The 17072-nt window shown below is 41.3% G+C and overlaps 1 protein-coding gene across 9 annotated transcripts in view; it reads left to right on the forward strand.

Moving 5' to 3' along the window:
- The window catches only part of ADAMTS20 (ADAM metallopeptidase with thrombospondin type 1 motif 20), a 207484-nt gene that overhangs the window by 69847 nt on the left and 120565 nt on the right, over positions 1 to 17072 (forward strand). For all 9 annotated transcript variants that reach the window (XM_075124403.1, XM_075124402.1, XM_075124404.1 and 6 more), the window contains 7 exons: positions 3367 to 3450; positions 4615 to 4739; positions 8210 to 8250; positions 8589 to 8694; positions 10460 to 10606; positions 11686 to 11827; positions 14124 to 14228. In XM_075124403.1, coding sequence (XP_074980504.1) covers positions 3367 to 3450; positions 4615 to 4739; positions 8210 to 8250; positions 8589 to 8694; positions 10460 to 10606; positions 11686 to 11827; positions 14124 to 14228 — 750 coding nt within the window. The remainder of the gene's footprint in view (positions 1 to 3366; positions 3451 to 4614; positions 4740 to 8209; positions 8251 to 8588; positions 8695 to 10459; positions 10607 to 11685; positions 11828 to 14123; positions 14229 to 17072) is intronic.

The following is a 17072-nucleotide window of genomic DNA, read 5'->3' on the forward strand; positions in this document are numbered from 1 at the left end:
TACTTGTGGCACCTTAGAGACTAACCAATTTATTTGAGCATGAGCTTTCGTGAGCTACAGCTCACTTCATCAGATGTTTACCGTGGAAACTGCAGCAGACTTTATATACACACAGAAATCATGAAACAATACCTCCTCCCACCCCACTGTCCTGCTGGTAATAGCTTATCTAAAGTGATCAACAGGTGGGCCATTTCCAGCACAAATCCAGGTTTTCTCACCCTCCACCCCCCCACACAAATTCACTCTCCTGCTGGTGCTAGCCCATCCAAAGTGACAACTCTTTACATAATCAAGTCGGGCTATTTCCTGCATAGATCAAGGTTTTCTCACATCCCCCCCACCCCCATACACACACAAACTCACTCTCCTGCTGGTAATAGCTCATCTAAACTGACCACTCTCCAGGTTTAAATCCAAGTTAAACCAGAACATCTGGGGGGGGGGGGGTAGGAAAAAACAAGAGGAAACAGGCTACCTTGCATAATGACTTAGCCACTCCCAGTCTCTATTTAAGCCTAAATTAATAGTATCCAATTTGCAAATGAATTCCAATTCAGCAGTTTCTCGCTGGAGTCTGGATTTGAAGTTTTTTTGTTTTAAGATAGCGACCTTCATGTCTGTGATTGCGTGACCAGAGAGATTGAAGTGTTCTCCGACTGGTTTATGAATGTTATAATTCTTGACATCTGATTTGTGTCCATTTATTCTTTTACGTAGAGACTGTCCAGTTTGACCAATGTACATGGCAGAGGGGCATTGCTGGCACATGATGGCATATATCACATTGGTGGATGTGCAGGTGAACGAGCCTCTGATAGTGTGGCTGATGTTATTAGGCCCTGTGATGGTGTCCCCTGAATAGATATGTGGGCACAATTGGCAACGGGCTTTGTTGCAAGGATAAGTTCCTGGGTTAGTGGTTCTGTTGTGTGGTATGTGGTTGTTGGTGAGTATTTGCTTCAGGTTGCGGGGCTGTCTGTAGGCAAGGACTGGATGAAGTGAGCTGTAGCTCACGAAAGCTCATGCTCAAATAAATTGGTTAGTCTCTAAGGTGCCACAAGTACTCCTTTTCTTTTTGCTAATCATTTTTGTTGCCCTTCGCTGGACTCTCTCCAATTTATCCACATCCTTCTTGTAGTGTGGGGCCCAAAACTGGACACAGTACTCCAGATGAGGCCTCACCAATGTCGAATAGAAGGGGACGATCACGTCCCTCGATCTGCTCGCTATGCCCCTACTTATACATCCCAAAATGCCATTGGCCTTCTTGGCAACAAGGGCACACTGCTGATTCATATCCAGCTTCTCGTCCACTGTCACCCCTAGGTCCTTTTCCGCAGAACCGCTGCCTAGCCATTCGGTCCCTAGTCTGTAGCTGTGCATTGGGTTCTTCCGTCCTAAGTGCAGGACCCTGCACTTATCCTTATTGAACCTCATCAGATTTCTTTTGGCCCAATCCTGCAATTTGTCTAGGTCCCTCTGTATCCTGTCCCTGCCCTCCAGCGTATCGACCTCTCCTCCCAGTTTAGTATCATCCGCAAATTTGCTGAGAGTGCAATCCACACCATCCTCCAGATCATTTATGAAGATATTGAACAAAACCGGCCCCAGGACCGACCCCTGGGGCACTCCACTTGACACCGGCTGCCAACTAGACATGGAGCCATTGATCACTACCCGTTGAGCCCGACAATCTAGCCAACTTTCTACCCACCTTATAGTGCATTCATCCAGCCCATACTACTTTAACTTGCTGACAAGAATACTGTGGGAGACCGTGTCAAAAGCTTTGCTAAAGTCAAGAAACAATACATCCACTGCTTTCCCTTCATCCACAGAACCAGTAATCTCATCATAGAAGGCGATTAGATTAGTCAGGCATGACCTTCCCTTGGTGAATCCATGCTGACTGTTCCTGATCACTTTCCTCTCATGTAAGTGCTTCAGGATTGATTCTTTGAGGACCTGCTCCATGATTTTTCCAGGGACTGAGGTGAGGCTGACTGGCCTGTAGTTCCCAGGATCCTTCTTCTTCCCTTTTTTAAAGATTGGCACTACATTAGCCTTTTTCCAGTCATCTGGGACTTCCCCCATTCGCCACGAGTTTTCAAAGATAATGGCCAATGGCTCTGCAATCACAGCCGCCAATTCCTTTAGCACTCTTGGATGCAACTCGTCCGGCCCCATGGACTTGTGTACGTCCAGCTTTTCTAAATAGTCCCTAACCACCTCTTTCTCCACAGAGGGCTGGCCATCTATTCCCCATGTTGTGATGCCCAGCGCAGCAGTCTGGGAGCTGACCTTGTTCGTGAAGACAGAGGCAAAAAAAGCATTGAGTATATTAGCTTTTTCCACATCCTCTGTCACTAGGTTGCCTCCATCATTCATTAAGGGGCCCACACTTTCCTTTCCTTTCTTCTTGTTGCCAACATACCAGAAGAACATACCTTATCCAGTGCATCAAATGCCCCAACAACTGTGTGAGTGAAATGGAACAATCACTACACTCTCGAAGGAACTCACACAGAAAAATGACAAAGGACAAACTTCACCTGTGGGTGAACCTTTTCTACTGAATGCATCCAATGAAGTGAGCTGTAGCTCACGAAAGCTTATGCTCAGATAAATTTGTTAGTCTCTAAAGTGCCACAAGTACTCCTTTATTTTTCACAAAATGATCTCTCCATATCTGATCTTGCAATACTTGTCCTCAGGGGAAACCTGCACAACACCTTCAATGAAAGGCGAACTTGGGAATTTTAATTCATAACTCTGCTAGACACCAAAGGCCATAAACTTAACAGAGACACTGTTTTTCTGGTTCATTACAACAATTTGTAACACACCGCAGTGCCTGGTGCCCTAAATTGCCCATTTCAGACCCTCTGTGCTTAATAATCTAATCCAATTTACCACTTCATTTCAAGTGACCGCCTCCAACATGTTAACCCTTCTGCTTAACAGTCTGTTCCAACTTATATTTAGCTCAAACACTATTCTTCCTTCCCCAAACCTAAAGAAGAGCTCTGTGTAGCTTGCAAGCTTGTACTTTCCAACTACAGAAGTCAGTCCAGTACCTACCTTGTCTCTGTCATATCTGTGGAGAGTCCATTTGATCTTAGTCTTATTCAGTGTTAATTATTGTTATAGTAAACAGGTATATTCAGTTATAGTGAACAAATGGCAGATCGTAAAAGGTGTAACTGAGTATAATCTGTCCATCTTCTGGTAACCAGTGTGGTATTTGAATGCTTATAACTGAATATAAAAATTTAACTAAATAACTGAGTATGAAAATACTCAGAGATCTCAAATTTGCCATATGGTTTTAACAGTCTAATCCTACTACCTTTTCCTCTCTAGGTTGCAGCAATCTACAAAGACTCAAGTATTGGAAATCTCATAAATATAATGATTGTAAAACTAATTGTAATTCACAATGAACAGGTAAGAAAAATATATTGATTAATAGGATATTTTCCAGCAGATTAGGCACAAAAGATTTGTTTGCATGCTAATTTTTTAAAATAAAATAATTTCAACAAAAACAGTTTGTTTTTTAAATGTTAAGGTCAGTTATACTTACCTTTACTATGACCATCACTTTGTTGATATAAAAACAAACAAACCCCCCAAACAAAAGCCCCTCCACCAAAACCAAACAAAACAGAGAAAGAATGTAGGTGTCAGGGTTAACTATAGCCCCAAGTGGAATTAGTTTACACACACAGAGAGGTTTACTGCAGGTTTATTTTTATTGTGGAATTCCTCCCATCCTTTCTTTTAGGAATTCCCATTGACTTAAATGGCCTTTAAGTCAGACCCTCATAAGGGCTTATAGGGCAGCTACTTGCAGGATAAGTCTCCTGGGCGCAGCTTCATTAATACCATGTTGCCAGAGGAATGAGGGAGTTCTGTAAGGGGTCATGCGACAGGGTGGCAGTATGGAGGCCCTAGCTGCTGATGGATCCCCTGAGATCCTTTGTTTTGCAGGGTGCATGGGAGATGGTATCCCCTCCCCTCATACAATCTGCTGAAAATGCCACAAAGTGAATCTTACAAACTGTTCCTCCTTCCCTAGTTGTCGTCTGTGGTCTGTCAGTAGCACAAAATAATCTGGCCTCAATTATAGCAGCATTGCAGCTGTGTATAAGAAGGAGGAAATGATATTTACCATAAGACCCATGTGTTTCATTGTCCAAACTTGAGTGAAATTAAAAAAATAAACATGACAAATTAGATGTTATAAATTATATCAGTCCAAGATAGTGTGCATAACGTAGATCTGAATTTTTAAAAATATTTTTATGTTGATTTATTTTGTTATAAATATTTTTCTAACAGCGTCTTTGTAATCAGTATATGACACAGGGTTATACTTACTGATTTAAAGGACTGGTTACGTTACTGTCTGTCTGACTACTGGCCACGTTAGGGCTCTGATCCTGCAAATTAATCTGTGTGGGAGGACTCCTGCATAGAGCCCTATTGATTCCTCGCCTGCTGTTCACCCACACAGATCAGCTTGCAGAATTGGATACCACATGTCTGAAATATTGCAAGTGAATGAGTTTTACAGTCTTTGTTGTGTCTTGGCAATTTCCTATACAGGAAGGACCAGCCATCAATTTTAATGCAGCTACCACACTTCGTAATTTTTGTTTATGGCAACAAACACAGAACATTCTGGATGATACTCACCCTTCTCATCATGATACTGCTGTTCTCATTACAAGGTACAGCCTCTGAAATAGTCACATTTATTGAACTATGTCAGACAAGTAACAGTTTGTTTCTGACATTATTTTTAACTGTTGCACTGAACTATTTCAAAGTTAATTAAAGTAAATGAAGAAATCAATAGTGGAATAAAATTAAATGTTTTGTACTCCGAAGATACATCTATACTTGAGTTGAAGGTGTAGTTTCCAACTCAGGTAAATGTATACACTCTAGTTTGAGTGAGCTAGCACACTAAAAATAGAAGTGTATCCATGGTGGTGCAGGTGGTAGGGTTGGCTAGCTGCCCAAGTACAGTCTTGCCAGGGACTCTCATGGCTAGCCCATTCCGCTGCCTGCAGCTATGCTTCTGTTTTTAGCATGGTAGCTCAATCAGAGTTAGCGAGCATATATCTACCTGAACTGGATACTATCTTCAGCTCAAGTGCAGTTGTATCCTGAGACCACAGAGAAACAATGCATGAAAAATTACAGTGACAATGTTGTATTGGTAACAGACCAGCTGATTGAGTTCCCATTAAAGTCAGTGGGAGCAGGATCACTCCTGAAATTGTGATCTGGTGAAATGAAGGTTCTATCCATTGTACCAGTACAGTTCAGTCAGTGCTAGGGTGCTGTACCAAAGCAATAACGTTAATGGAATCCATTGCACTGACTTAATGATGGTCTACTTTTGAACAGCAGTTTACAAAATTAATACTTTATAGGGGGGAAGCATTAGATTTAATATATATTCCTCCTGTCTCCACTTCTCTCGGTCTTTCTGGAGTTCAAGCATAAAAGATATACCCTCCCTAATTGTTCTTTCTCTTTCAGTTTCTCTGATATTTAAACCTTGTTTTATATCCACTGAAAAAAAATAATAAGCTGCATTTAGATCTTGTCCTGAATTTTATTTTCTTAATTTCAGCAGTGTTGTTGGTTCCTCTGCTTAGGGCAGTTTCAAATTTCCAGAACAATACTGCACAATTTTCAGCAGCATTTCTATGCTTGCTGTGCATTGTGAACCCGCCAGAGAAATAGCATAAGCTGAGATCCACAAAAGGGACTTAGGCATTGTGATGCTGAGTGTCATGACACCTAACTTTTAGCCCCCTAGAAAACCACAGGAACAACACTGTGATCCATAGAACTGAAGTTTGGCCCCTAGCCTCCTATACAATGAATGGGAATCTAAGGATAGGCACCTTAGAATGTGATCCACAAAGCCAGCATGCTAGGAGGAGAACTGCCTAACCCAGTGAATGGTGAAGAAGAAGGTGGTGTAATTAAGACCCACCCTGCCCATAAATGATGTAGAAGAAGGAGGTGTATTAAGACCCACCCTGCCCATCTTATGGAGTTCAGTGTCTCAATTTGGGCTGCAGAGAGGTGCCTAGCTCTGCTCACAATCCACAAAATGGGGGAAGATAGGCATTAGGGTTGCCAACGTTCTAATCCCACAAAACTGAACACCCTAGCCCTGCCCCTTCCCAGAGGCTCCGCCCCCTGTCCTGCCCTTTCCCTGAGGTCCTGCCCCCCGCTCACTACATTCCCTCTCCCTTGATGGCTCTCTTTCCCCTACCCTCACTCACTTTCACTGCCCTGGGGCAGGCGGTTAGGGTGCGGGAGGGGGTGAGGGCTCTAACTGGGAATGTGGGCTCCGGGGTGGGGCCAGAAATGAGGGGTTCAGGGTGTGGGAGGGGTGTGGGCTCTGGCTGGGGGTATGGGCTCTGGGGTGGGGCTGGGGATGAGGGGTTCAGGGTGTGGGAGGGGTCTGCGGGTTGAGACGGGGGTTGCGGTAAAGGGGGGGTAAGGGCTCCATGTGGGGGTGCAGGCTCTGGGGTGGGGCCATGGATGAGGGGTTTGGGGTGTAGGAGGGGGCTCCAGGCTGGGGGTGGGGCAGAGGGTTTCAGGGTGTGGGAGGGGGCTCTGGGCTGCAGCAGGGGGTTGGGGTGTGGGAGGGGGTCAGGGCTCTGGTCTGGAGGTGCAGGCCCTGGGGTGGGGCAGGGGATGAGGGACTTGGGGTGCAGGAGGGGGCTCCAGGTTTGTGGGGGGGTTTCAGAGCTGGGGCTCGGGGTTGGGCGCGGACTTACGTCCTGTGGCTCCCAGTCAGTGGCGCAGCAGGTGGTGCTAAGGCAGGCTTCCTGCCTGTCCTGGCACCACAGACTGCACTGCGCCCTGGAAGCAGCCAGGAGGTCCGGCTCCTAGGTGGAGGTACTACAGGTGGTTCTGCACGCTGCTCTCACCTGCAGGCACTGTCCCCGCAGCTCCCATTGGCCACGGTTCCTGGCAAAAACCAGACAGCTGGTCACCCTAATAGGCGCTCTTCTGCCTAAGGTGTATGTGGAGCCCAGTCCAGTAGGTATACTCAGAGGCTGCCTAATTCCACACAAAACAACTGGGAGGAAACTCTCATAACTTTTATCCCAGTGGATGGCGCACTCACCCGGAATGTGTGAGACCACTAGCTCAATTCCTCCCTCTGCCTGCTGAGGGAAAGAGATTTGAACAGAGTCTCTTATTTGTCAGGTGAGTGGCCTAATCACTAGTCCATAGAATATTCTGGTGTGGGTTTCCCTCAATCTGTCCTATTGAAGTTGTTCCACTTTAATCAAATAATTGAATAATTAAATGTTATCTGGGGGCAAAGACAGAGTGGGGATGACTTTATAGCTCATAGATTAGGACACTCACTTGAGAGGTAGACGATTCTGTTCAAATCCCTCCCTGTCTGATGGGTGGGGAGGACTTGAACTGGTAGTTTCCCAAATCCTAGTGAATTCTTTTACCACTGGGCTAAAGATTATAAGGCAGATCCACCTTCTGTCCTCCCCTCCTCCCGCAAGTTGTTTTGTGTGCAGTTAGGTGGCCTCTAAGCATGCCTACTGGACTGGGTCCACATGCAAACTTAGGCAGGTGACCACCTGTCTTTCCCCAGCTCGTGGATCGCTCTGGCACTTAGGCAGGAGGTGGGTGACCAGAGGCCTAGAGTTAGGCTGCCGTGCACAAGCTCAGAGGCAGGAATGTAGGCACCTAGGGAACTTTTACTACAAAAGCTTAGGCACTGAGTGAGTTTAGATGCCTACGGGGTAAGGCGGCAGCCAAACAATGGGAATTCTGTGGGTTGCAGCAGCACCTAAAAACAGGATTCAGTTACCTAAGTATCTTTGGAGATCTGGGATGTAGTATTTAGGCTTCTTGTTCAGTGCAAGTTTGAGAGACAGTGATAGTGTGGGCTAAGTCTGTTGAGTTTAAATTAACTTGTTCACAAGAATTTAAAACTGATCTGTACATTTATATATTAAAAATTATGCATCAAATCCATATCTGGTTTAAATCAGTGTAGCTCAATTGAAGTCAATACAGTTACATCAATTTATACCAGCTCGAGATCTGGTCCTCTGTGTTTTTTGTTGTGTGGAATACAATTTTGGATTCTCTTTTGGATATTATAATAGTTTCAAATAACATCTTTTTCTTCAAGGGAAGATATCTGCAGAGCTAGAGAGAAGTGTGATACTCTAGGTAAGCTACTTTGTTAAATCAGTATAATATTTTTAAGAGAACTTGTAAGAGAATTGTATTACAGATATGAGGAAATCATACTGTAAATGTAAAGTTTATAATGTGCATCTTAGAAAGTCAACCTTTATGGTACTGCATCCTTGGTAAAGTAACCTTGCCTTGGTATATATTCTGGGAATGATTTTCTGGTTCAAGGTAGGTGCTTAATTTGTGTGCCTCTGGCTGTATCCGTTAGGCATCACTTTGAACATGTACCCCCTTAATATTCATTTATATAGTCAATACTTCTACATGAATATTTTACTGTTAGGCTTTTATATAAAAATTCATTTTTTCAGGTTTAGCGGAATTAGGTACAATGTGTGACCCACTGCGCAGCTGTTCTATAAGTGAAGAAAATGGATTAAGTGCTGCATTTACTATAGCACATGAACTTGGGCATGTGTAAGTATATATTTTCCAATGGAATAAATGTTTTGATTTCTTTTTAATATATATAGATTCATAGTTTAAGGCCAGAGGGGACCATGATATCATATTGTGTGACTTCCAGGATGTTACTGGCCATTAAATTTCACCCAGTTACCCCTGTATTGAGACCAATACCTTGTGTTTGACTGAAACACGTCTTCCAGAATAAAACTGTGGCTCTGTCACTCCCCATCCACTTGCTCACAGTGGGCGTGGGGAGCATTGGCTGCAAAAGCCCCTGTTTGTCCCTTGTGCCCAGAGCTGTGATCGGAACAGATCAAACACTGCATTCAGGGAGCTTGGGATGGGTACCTCCTGCACCCACCCACCTCCCAGGGTAGCCTTATTACCCCAACCACAATCTAGCTTTAATAAATAACCTCAGTTTAAATAAATACCAAGTTTTTAATATAACTTAGAAATATTCTTAAGTGTGTTCGCCATTTTAGAGCACCATAGGAATACACAACCAAATAAAAATATCTTATTAAAAATATGAGAGGAAGACAAGGACAACACATGGTAAGTGGCATGCCTATCATTGAAGTAAAAGGCGTGTCATGCTCTGGGTCTGTGAGGCATGCCACAGTTTAGGTGATGATGGCATTTCACAGCCTAGAAGCCAGCTTGTGAATTGGATATGCCTTTCATGTTCACTTAGATGCATGCCACATGTAACAATGCTTCAACTCAAAGAGCAAAATATTGCACTTTGCTGGTTGTATAAATATAATAATGCTGGGCTTTATGTAATTTGTGTATTTAGTAGTCACAATTAAGGTGTGTGTATGGGAGCATATATTATGTGTATCCTATTTATTAATGTATAATACAGTATGTTGGATAAACCGTTTCTCTAAAACTACATGTTCCAAAGAGGTTGACATTTTCAAAGCCAAGTAGGGTGTTTAGCCACATAGCTTATAGTGAAATTAATCCCCATTTGGCAGGAGTGCTGGAACAATTTGCATGGTGGGGGTGTTGAGAGCCATTGAACCAAACTGTAAACCTGGTATGTGATGGAAACCACTTCAAGCCAGGGGGTGCGGAAGCATCCCTAGTTCAAGCACTTATGCCAGTTAGCCTTGAAAATCTCAGAGTGGTTCTTTCTCTGAGAATGTAATACTAATCTCTATAACTAATTTTATCTACATGTATATTATACATAGTAAAAAAAAACAAACCGAGTAAGACTACATTGGACTGAATATTCAGAATAATTCTCATTGCAGATAAAAATGAATTGATAGACTCATACTTGATCGTAAGTATAAGTGAAAAACTGAAAGTATAGGTGGAAGATGAATGCATAGTGAAACCCCACTCATAAGAAGATTTGTACACACTTTTATGTTAAAAGAAATAGAGCAATACAAGGTGTAAGTTTTGGTGTGTTTTTAGTAAGACAGCTGGAGCCTCATTTGAGTATTTAAAGGTAGAATTTGGTCATAGTGTGAAAATATACAACTACATTTTTTTAGATATTCATAGTTTCCGAACAATTGTAAGAATTAATATATTTTAGGATCCTTTTGGATAAAAGATGCTACAGAATCTGTCTAAGGCATTTCTAGGGCATCTATCACCATATTAGCAGAGAGCCACAATTACAGGTGAGTCCTGTTATACATGAAAGGCATTTTGAAACTTAAGACTTGAACTTTTGGTGATGTAATAAAGTAAACTTAAAATGAATTTTTACTGAATTTGTTTTGGAGTGTGTTTGTTTGTCTTTTAGATTTAATATACCCCATGATGATAGTTTTAAGTGTAAAGAAGCTGGAATAAAATATCAGTACCATGTAATGGCCCCAACTTTAAATTATCACACAAGTCCATGGACCTGGTCAAAATGCAGTCAAAAATATATCACTGAGTTTCTTGAGTAAGTATCAATATAATGTAGTCTGTTTTTTCAATTGTCGTCTCTTGAAACTGTTTACAAAACATTGCTTAAATATAACTGTATGCTATTTTAAAAGCACTCTGTGTTCCTTTGTATTTGTCATATGCTATATTGCCATGGATTTGCTTTTCAATTACTGAACAGTTTAATATTTTAATATTCATTCTTAGAAAAGTAGTCCTCAATCCTCCAAAGACTGATGCAGGTGCTTACCTTTACTTACTGTAAGTAGTCTCATGACTTCAACTGAACTACTCACAAAATTAAGTTAAGGACATGCTTCAGTCTTTTTAGAATCAGAGCCTTGGCAACACAATCAAGTACATCAATATATTTAACATGGTGTATCTAGATCAAAATGCACACCCTCTTCTTTTTATGGAAAGCTTCTTTTTAAAATGAGGAATGCTGGTTATAATTAGATTTTTCCTGAGTCAAGACCTTTTGATCTTTTTCTTTGCTATGACAATTTTTTCAATTCTCATTTTCTCAAAAATTCACAAAAGAGAGCGTTGTTGGTGAATTAATTGTAAGATAATCTTAAGAAGAATCAAATAGGGGAATTTTTCATCCATGCCTGTAATTTTCATTTTAATATGCAAACTTGTAGATCAGCATCTAAAATATCAATTACTGTAAACAGTTTGCATGAAACAGTTGAAAATAAATAGAAACCTCTATAATTTTATTTTATATTACAAAAAATGCATATTGTTTTGCTGCATAATTATAGTGGTGATTGTCCTCAAATCGTAACAGCTGTCTATTTCTTGTGGTTTATTTTGGAAGTTTTATGTTTGTTGTTGCTCTGATGTGGTATTTTAGAAAGGCAGTTGTGAAGCTAAGTATATGTGCAAAGCTAAATATACGTGCAAACCCACAGCTTACTTTGTGGGGGCAGATCTTACAGTATTTACATATGCATAACTCCCAACAATCAATTAATTAGTGTTTTACATTTTGTAATATAATCACAAAGTGGTATTATCTCCAAAGTTGTATATTTTGTAAAAGTTCAATAAAAACAATTTATTTACATTTTGTTAATTTTATAACAGTACTGGTTATGGGGAATGCCTTCTCGACAAACCAAGTGGAAGAATATATGATCTTTCATCACAGCTGCCTGGATCAATGTATGATGTCAACAAGCAGTGTGAACTTATGTTTGGTCCTGGGTCACAAGTATGCCCCTATCTGGTAAGCCTCACAACACAGAAAACCATCTTTAACATTTATTTAACAATTTTTGAAAAAATACTATTTGCAGTTTCTTCAAAATTGAAATGAAATCCCACAGACTCTTTATCCTTAAACAAATGTTTTTTTTTCTCCTTGAGCATGTGGAAGAGTTTAAAAAATTAGCATGGTAGAGGACAAGAAACTTCAGTGGAAAGCTTGGTAGTTCAAAGTGCTAGGAGAGTTTTATGTGGCGTTGAAGAGTAAGTGGAATAAGGTGATTTAGATCTGTGCATTTATGCATGAAGTGGTTGTTGCTGGAAACCTGAATTTATACAGATGTATTCTGACTTCAGTATTTTTCTCTTATTGTCTTACAAATGTATTCAATAATTATTCATTTTTACATTATCCATACAATAACCTAGTCACTACACAGTTTTTTGTTCTTAATTGTGAGTTTGGTTTTAAAAAGTAGGCTTAATTTTTACATTAAATAAGTAATTCATATACATGCTGAAATGAATGAGAAGGGGTTCTTTTCTTTATTTTATAATTCATGCCTGTTAGAATTGCAGGGCTTAGAATAGTTTTCATGATAAGCTTAACCTACAGGTCAAGGTCAGCAGTTTCTTAATAGCAGAACAGTGAACTGGAAACAAAGCTATACACAGCTTGATAAATAAAAAATGGAATTTTGGTTGTTGGATGTCTGTACAAACTTTAAAATGTCATGATGGATTCATTCAGTGCTAATAATTAAAGAGCAAGCACTGCCAATATGCCATAAAGGCTCTGCTTCCACCTGCAGAAGAAAATTTTATTAGCATTACCTGTTGGAACTAATTAGATATGACAGTTAACATAGGATCTGATTTAGGCAAACTTCAGTGGGAATATTTTTGGAGTAAATTGCTATTCATTGTAAGGCAGAGACTCAGAATCTGGCCCATAGTGAGTGTGGAATAATTTAAGAGGTCAGGATTTGTATACTCAAGGGTAGTGATGTTCAACACTGATTGCCCCGTGATTTTGATATATTTATCTAAGTTGTCAGTCCAGCTGGAGAATATAACTTTTATACTATGCAGTAGTAATTAGGAAGACAGACTCTTTCTATTATTATTATTTTTTAGATGAACTATTGGTTAATTCTTGGAACAGTCAGTTTTACTGAAAGAATTAGGGTATTCAGTTTCCTTTCTATTGCCCTGATCCAAATCCTACTGAAATCAATGGAAGTCTTTCCATGGACATCATGGGATTTTGGATTTTGGACAGCAGGTGTGAAAAATCGGGATGGAGGTGGGGGAGTAATAGGAGCCTATATAAGAAATATCGGGACTGTCCCTATAAAATCGGGACATCTGGTTACCCTAATTTTGGACCAGATTCTAGGTTCCATGTACACAAACAGATCTGAGGTGGAAAGTCTAGAAACTTGAAACCCTCTTTTGCAGTATAGTATTGTATAGAATATTAATTTTAAAAAATCTTATAACTTCTATTTAACTATATTTAATCTATAATATTAAACACCCTATAACCATTTAATTTTTAGGCTTTTTCATTCACAAATGTATAGTGTGACTCATATACTCTCTTACTGTGAAAACCACTCAATATTTTTTAACACTCAATGCCAAATGTGCAATAACTTTATTGTAATCAATGATAATTTACACCAGAGGCTGAATTAGATTGAGGAGCCACAAATGTGGTTAAAGCCATCTTTTCCTGTTCATCCCCTTGCGGACATCTAACCCTAGTTTGGTGGCAGTTGAGAATTGAGTCTGCAGTTTTGACAGAACTATTACAGTACTGTATATTGCATCTGTGAAATCACATTGAATAAAGTTTTCAAAAGTGCCTTCGTGATTTTCAGTGGGATTTAGGCTCACTAAGGCACTTTTGAAATTTGACCCATTGTCAATACATTGGTACCACTATGTGGAAATAGTGGTTAATGGCTTTACAGGGTGATTATATTCAGACCTTATGATATGTAGTAAATAACCTGAACCTCTAATTTTTTTATAAAATACCAAGTTATGATGTGAAGTTGGCTGATTTTGCTAATCCAGTGAGTCCAATCAAAATATTCCATATTACTTGTTTTTCCTTATGCAGAATCTCTTCTCTTATTTTATAAGGAGTATCATTTGTGAAAAATATTTTAATGATAGCTTTTAGAATTCTCCTATTTGCAAATATTACAAGATGCATGTGGTAAGAGAAATGTAATTAATATGTAGGCCATTGAACAAAATGATGTTACGGGTGTAGCAAAGGAACTGAAATTTTGTTTTCTTTTCAGAAACAATGCAAACGCTTATGGTGCACAAGTGCTGAAGGAATTCACAAGGGCTGTCGTACTCAGCATATGCCATTGGCTGATGGGACAGAATGTGGTCTTGGAATGGTAAGATTTAACCTTTGCTATTTCTCAGTACTTACACATAGTAAAATCATGGAAGTAATTGACAAGAAAGTCAACTACAGTGGCTATGTCCACACTATAAAGTATAGGTGTGGGAAGTAAGGGTGCAGGGGGTGCTGCAGCACCTCCAGGTTTTATGTGGTGTCCTGGCTGCCAGTTGCGTACGTGGGGTCCCAGCTGCTGGCCCCACTCCCGGCTGCACATGTGGGATCTCAGCTGCTGGCCCCATGCCTGGGGTTCTGCTCCCGACTCTGCACGAGTGGTCCCGGCTGCTGGTTCAACACCCAGGGTTCCGCTTCCAGCTGCTCACACGTGATCCCAGCTGTTGGTACTGCGCCCAGAACCGCATGCAGAGTCCTGGCTGCCGGCCCCACACCTGGCCATACATGCAGGGTCCCGGCTGCTGGTCCTACTTGCTGGGCTCTGCTACTTGCCCCGTGCCTGCCCCCAGCTGTGGCCCCAGCCTCGGCTCCCTTACCCCTGTCCATATCCCCCCCCGGAGACACAGCCCTGCTCCCAGCCTCAGCTCTGGGAGGCAGAAGGGGGGCATAAGGTAAAAAGTTTGGGGATAGTTTTGCTGGCTTTCAGCGACACTGCTACAAAGTTAAGTTGACTTAAGTTACACTGATGTACAGCCACTGCTGTAATGAATCTGCTGTTTCATGTTCACGCTATGCTTCTTGTGTTGGTAGAACACATCCACAGTAGCAGCTCTTGCATCAGCACAGAGAGCAGTGCACTGTGGGTAGCTATTCCACTGTGCAACTAGCCTACTGGGTGTTTTGGGAAGGGTTTACAATGAAGGCAGGTTCAGCGTCACATGATGCAGGTTTCTCACTCCCATCATTCCAGCTGCTTTTCAACTGCCCTGGTAACTTGTGAACCAGCCATCTCTGTCAGAAAGCACGGATCCTGCACTGCTCTTCAGTATTGTGCTGTGCATTATGAACACAAGGCTATAAGAGGAACTTAACAGAGGGGCTCTTCAGGGGAGGGAAGCCCTGAAGGAGCATTTTAACAAATGAGCCACAGTAATGTGTGTTGCTATAGTGTGCTGACCCTGGCATTGTTTGTTTGCACCATGCTGTGAACCTTGAAATGATTGCTCTGTGTGCCCAACTATAACAATGCACATGCACCTATTGTTGGTGAATATTAGCAGCAGCCACCCTATGATGGAGAATTTGAAGATAAATTCAGTTTCCATAAGTAGATTTTTATTCCATAACCATGGAAACATACCTATGTAATGCTGAGGTAACCTTCATACATGCACGGCAAAGTATCTTTAAAGGGGAAGGAACAGGGAATTCACAAACACGTACACCAACGAGGTTCTCACAGCTGGGTGTATGTGCGGCTGTCGTGTTTAATCTCCTGCGGAGTGGAGTGCCTTGGGTACAGCTGCGGCCCCAGAAGATACATGGAATGGGGTGGGGAGAGTGTAAGGAGGTCCTGGAATGCTTTTTCTTTTCTAATTAAGCTTTGTATGATTGGAGAAGGTTTCAGCCACAATTAAAACAAACCTCAAACATATGATTAACTTATAGATTCATAGATACTAAGGTCAGAAGGGACCATTATGATCATCTAGTCTGACCTCCTGCACAACGCAGGCCACAGAATCTCACCCACCCACCCACTCTTGCGAAAAACCTCTCACCTATGTCTGAGCTATTGAAGTCCTCAAATCGTGGCTTAAAGACTTGAAGGACCAGAGAATCCTCCAGCAAGTGACCCGTGCCCCATGCTACAGAGGAAGACGAAAAACCTCCAAGGCCTCTTCCAATCTGCCCTGAAGGAAAATTCCTTCCCGACCCTAAATATGGCGATCAGCTAAACCCTGAGCATATGGGCAAGATTCACCAGCCAGATACCCAAGAAAGAATTTTCTGTAGTAACTCAGATCCTACCCCATCTAAAATCCCATCACAGGCCGTTGGACCTATTTACCATGAATATTTAAAGATCAATTAATTGCCAAAATCATGTTATCCCATCATACCATCTCCTCCATAAACTTATCTAGTTTAATCTTAAAGCCAGATAGGTCTTTTGCCCCCACTGCTTCCCTTGGAAGGCTATTCCAAAAGTTCACTCCTCTGATAGTTAGAAACCTTCGTCTAATTTCAAGTCTAAACTTCCCAATGACCAGTTTATATCCATTTGTTCTTGTGTCCACATTGGTACTGAGCTTAAATAATTCCCCTCCCTCTCCGGTATTTATCCCTCTGTTATATTTATAGAGAGCAATCATATCTCCCCTCAACCTTCTTTTACTTAGGCTAAACAAGCCAAGCTCCTTGAGTCTCCTTTCATAAGACAGGTTTTCCATTCCTCGGATCATCCTAGTAGCCCTTCTCTGTACCTGTTCCAGTTTGAATTCATCCTTCTTAAACATGGGAGACCAGAACTGCACACAGTATTCCAGGTGAGGTCTCATCAGTGCCTTGTATAACGGTACTAAAACCTCCTTATCTCTACTGGAAATCCCTCGCCTTGTTTCAAATAGAGATTATTTACATTTTTATCTAATGATTTGTTGTAGTGTGTTGTAACTCACATGCAGCACAGTATGAGGTGTACAGAGAACTCCCTTGTGATTCTCTCCCTCTGCCTCCCTACAGTAATTTCTCTTTATATCAGGACTTGTGCACCTGTGAAAAGAGGAAAGGATTTGATCCTCTTTGCTTATGATTTTTCTGCAGCTACTAGCTCTTATGAATTCTGTTGTAAATACATTTCAGTACTACCACTTCAATACAGAATTGAGGCAATAAATTCAAAAGAGCATATCAGAGCAAAAATAACTACAGGTGCAGTAGA

This window comes from Caretta caretta, chromosome 1 (assembly GCF_965140235.1).
Source record: "Caretta caretta isolate rCarCar2 chromosome 1, rCarCar1.hap1, whole genome shotgun sequence".
NCBI lineage: Eukaryota > Metazoa > Chordata > Testudines > Cheloniidae > Caretta > Caretta caretta.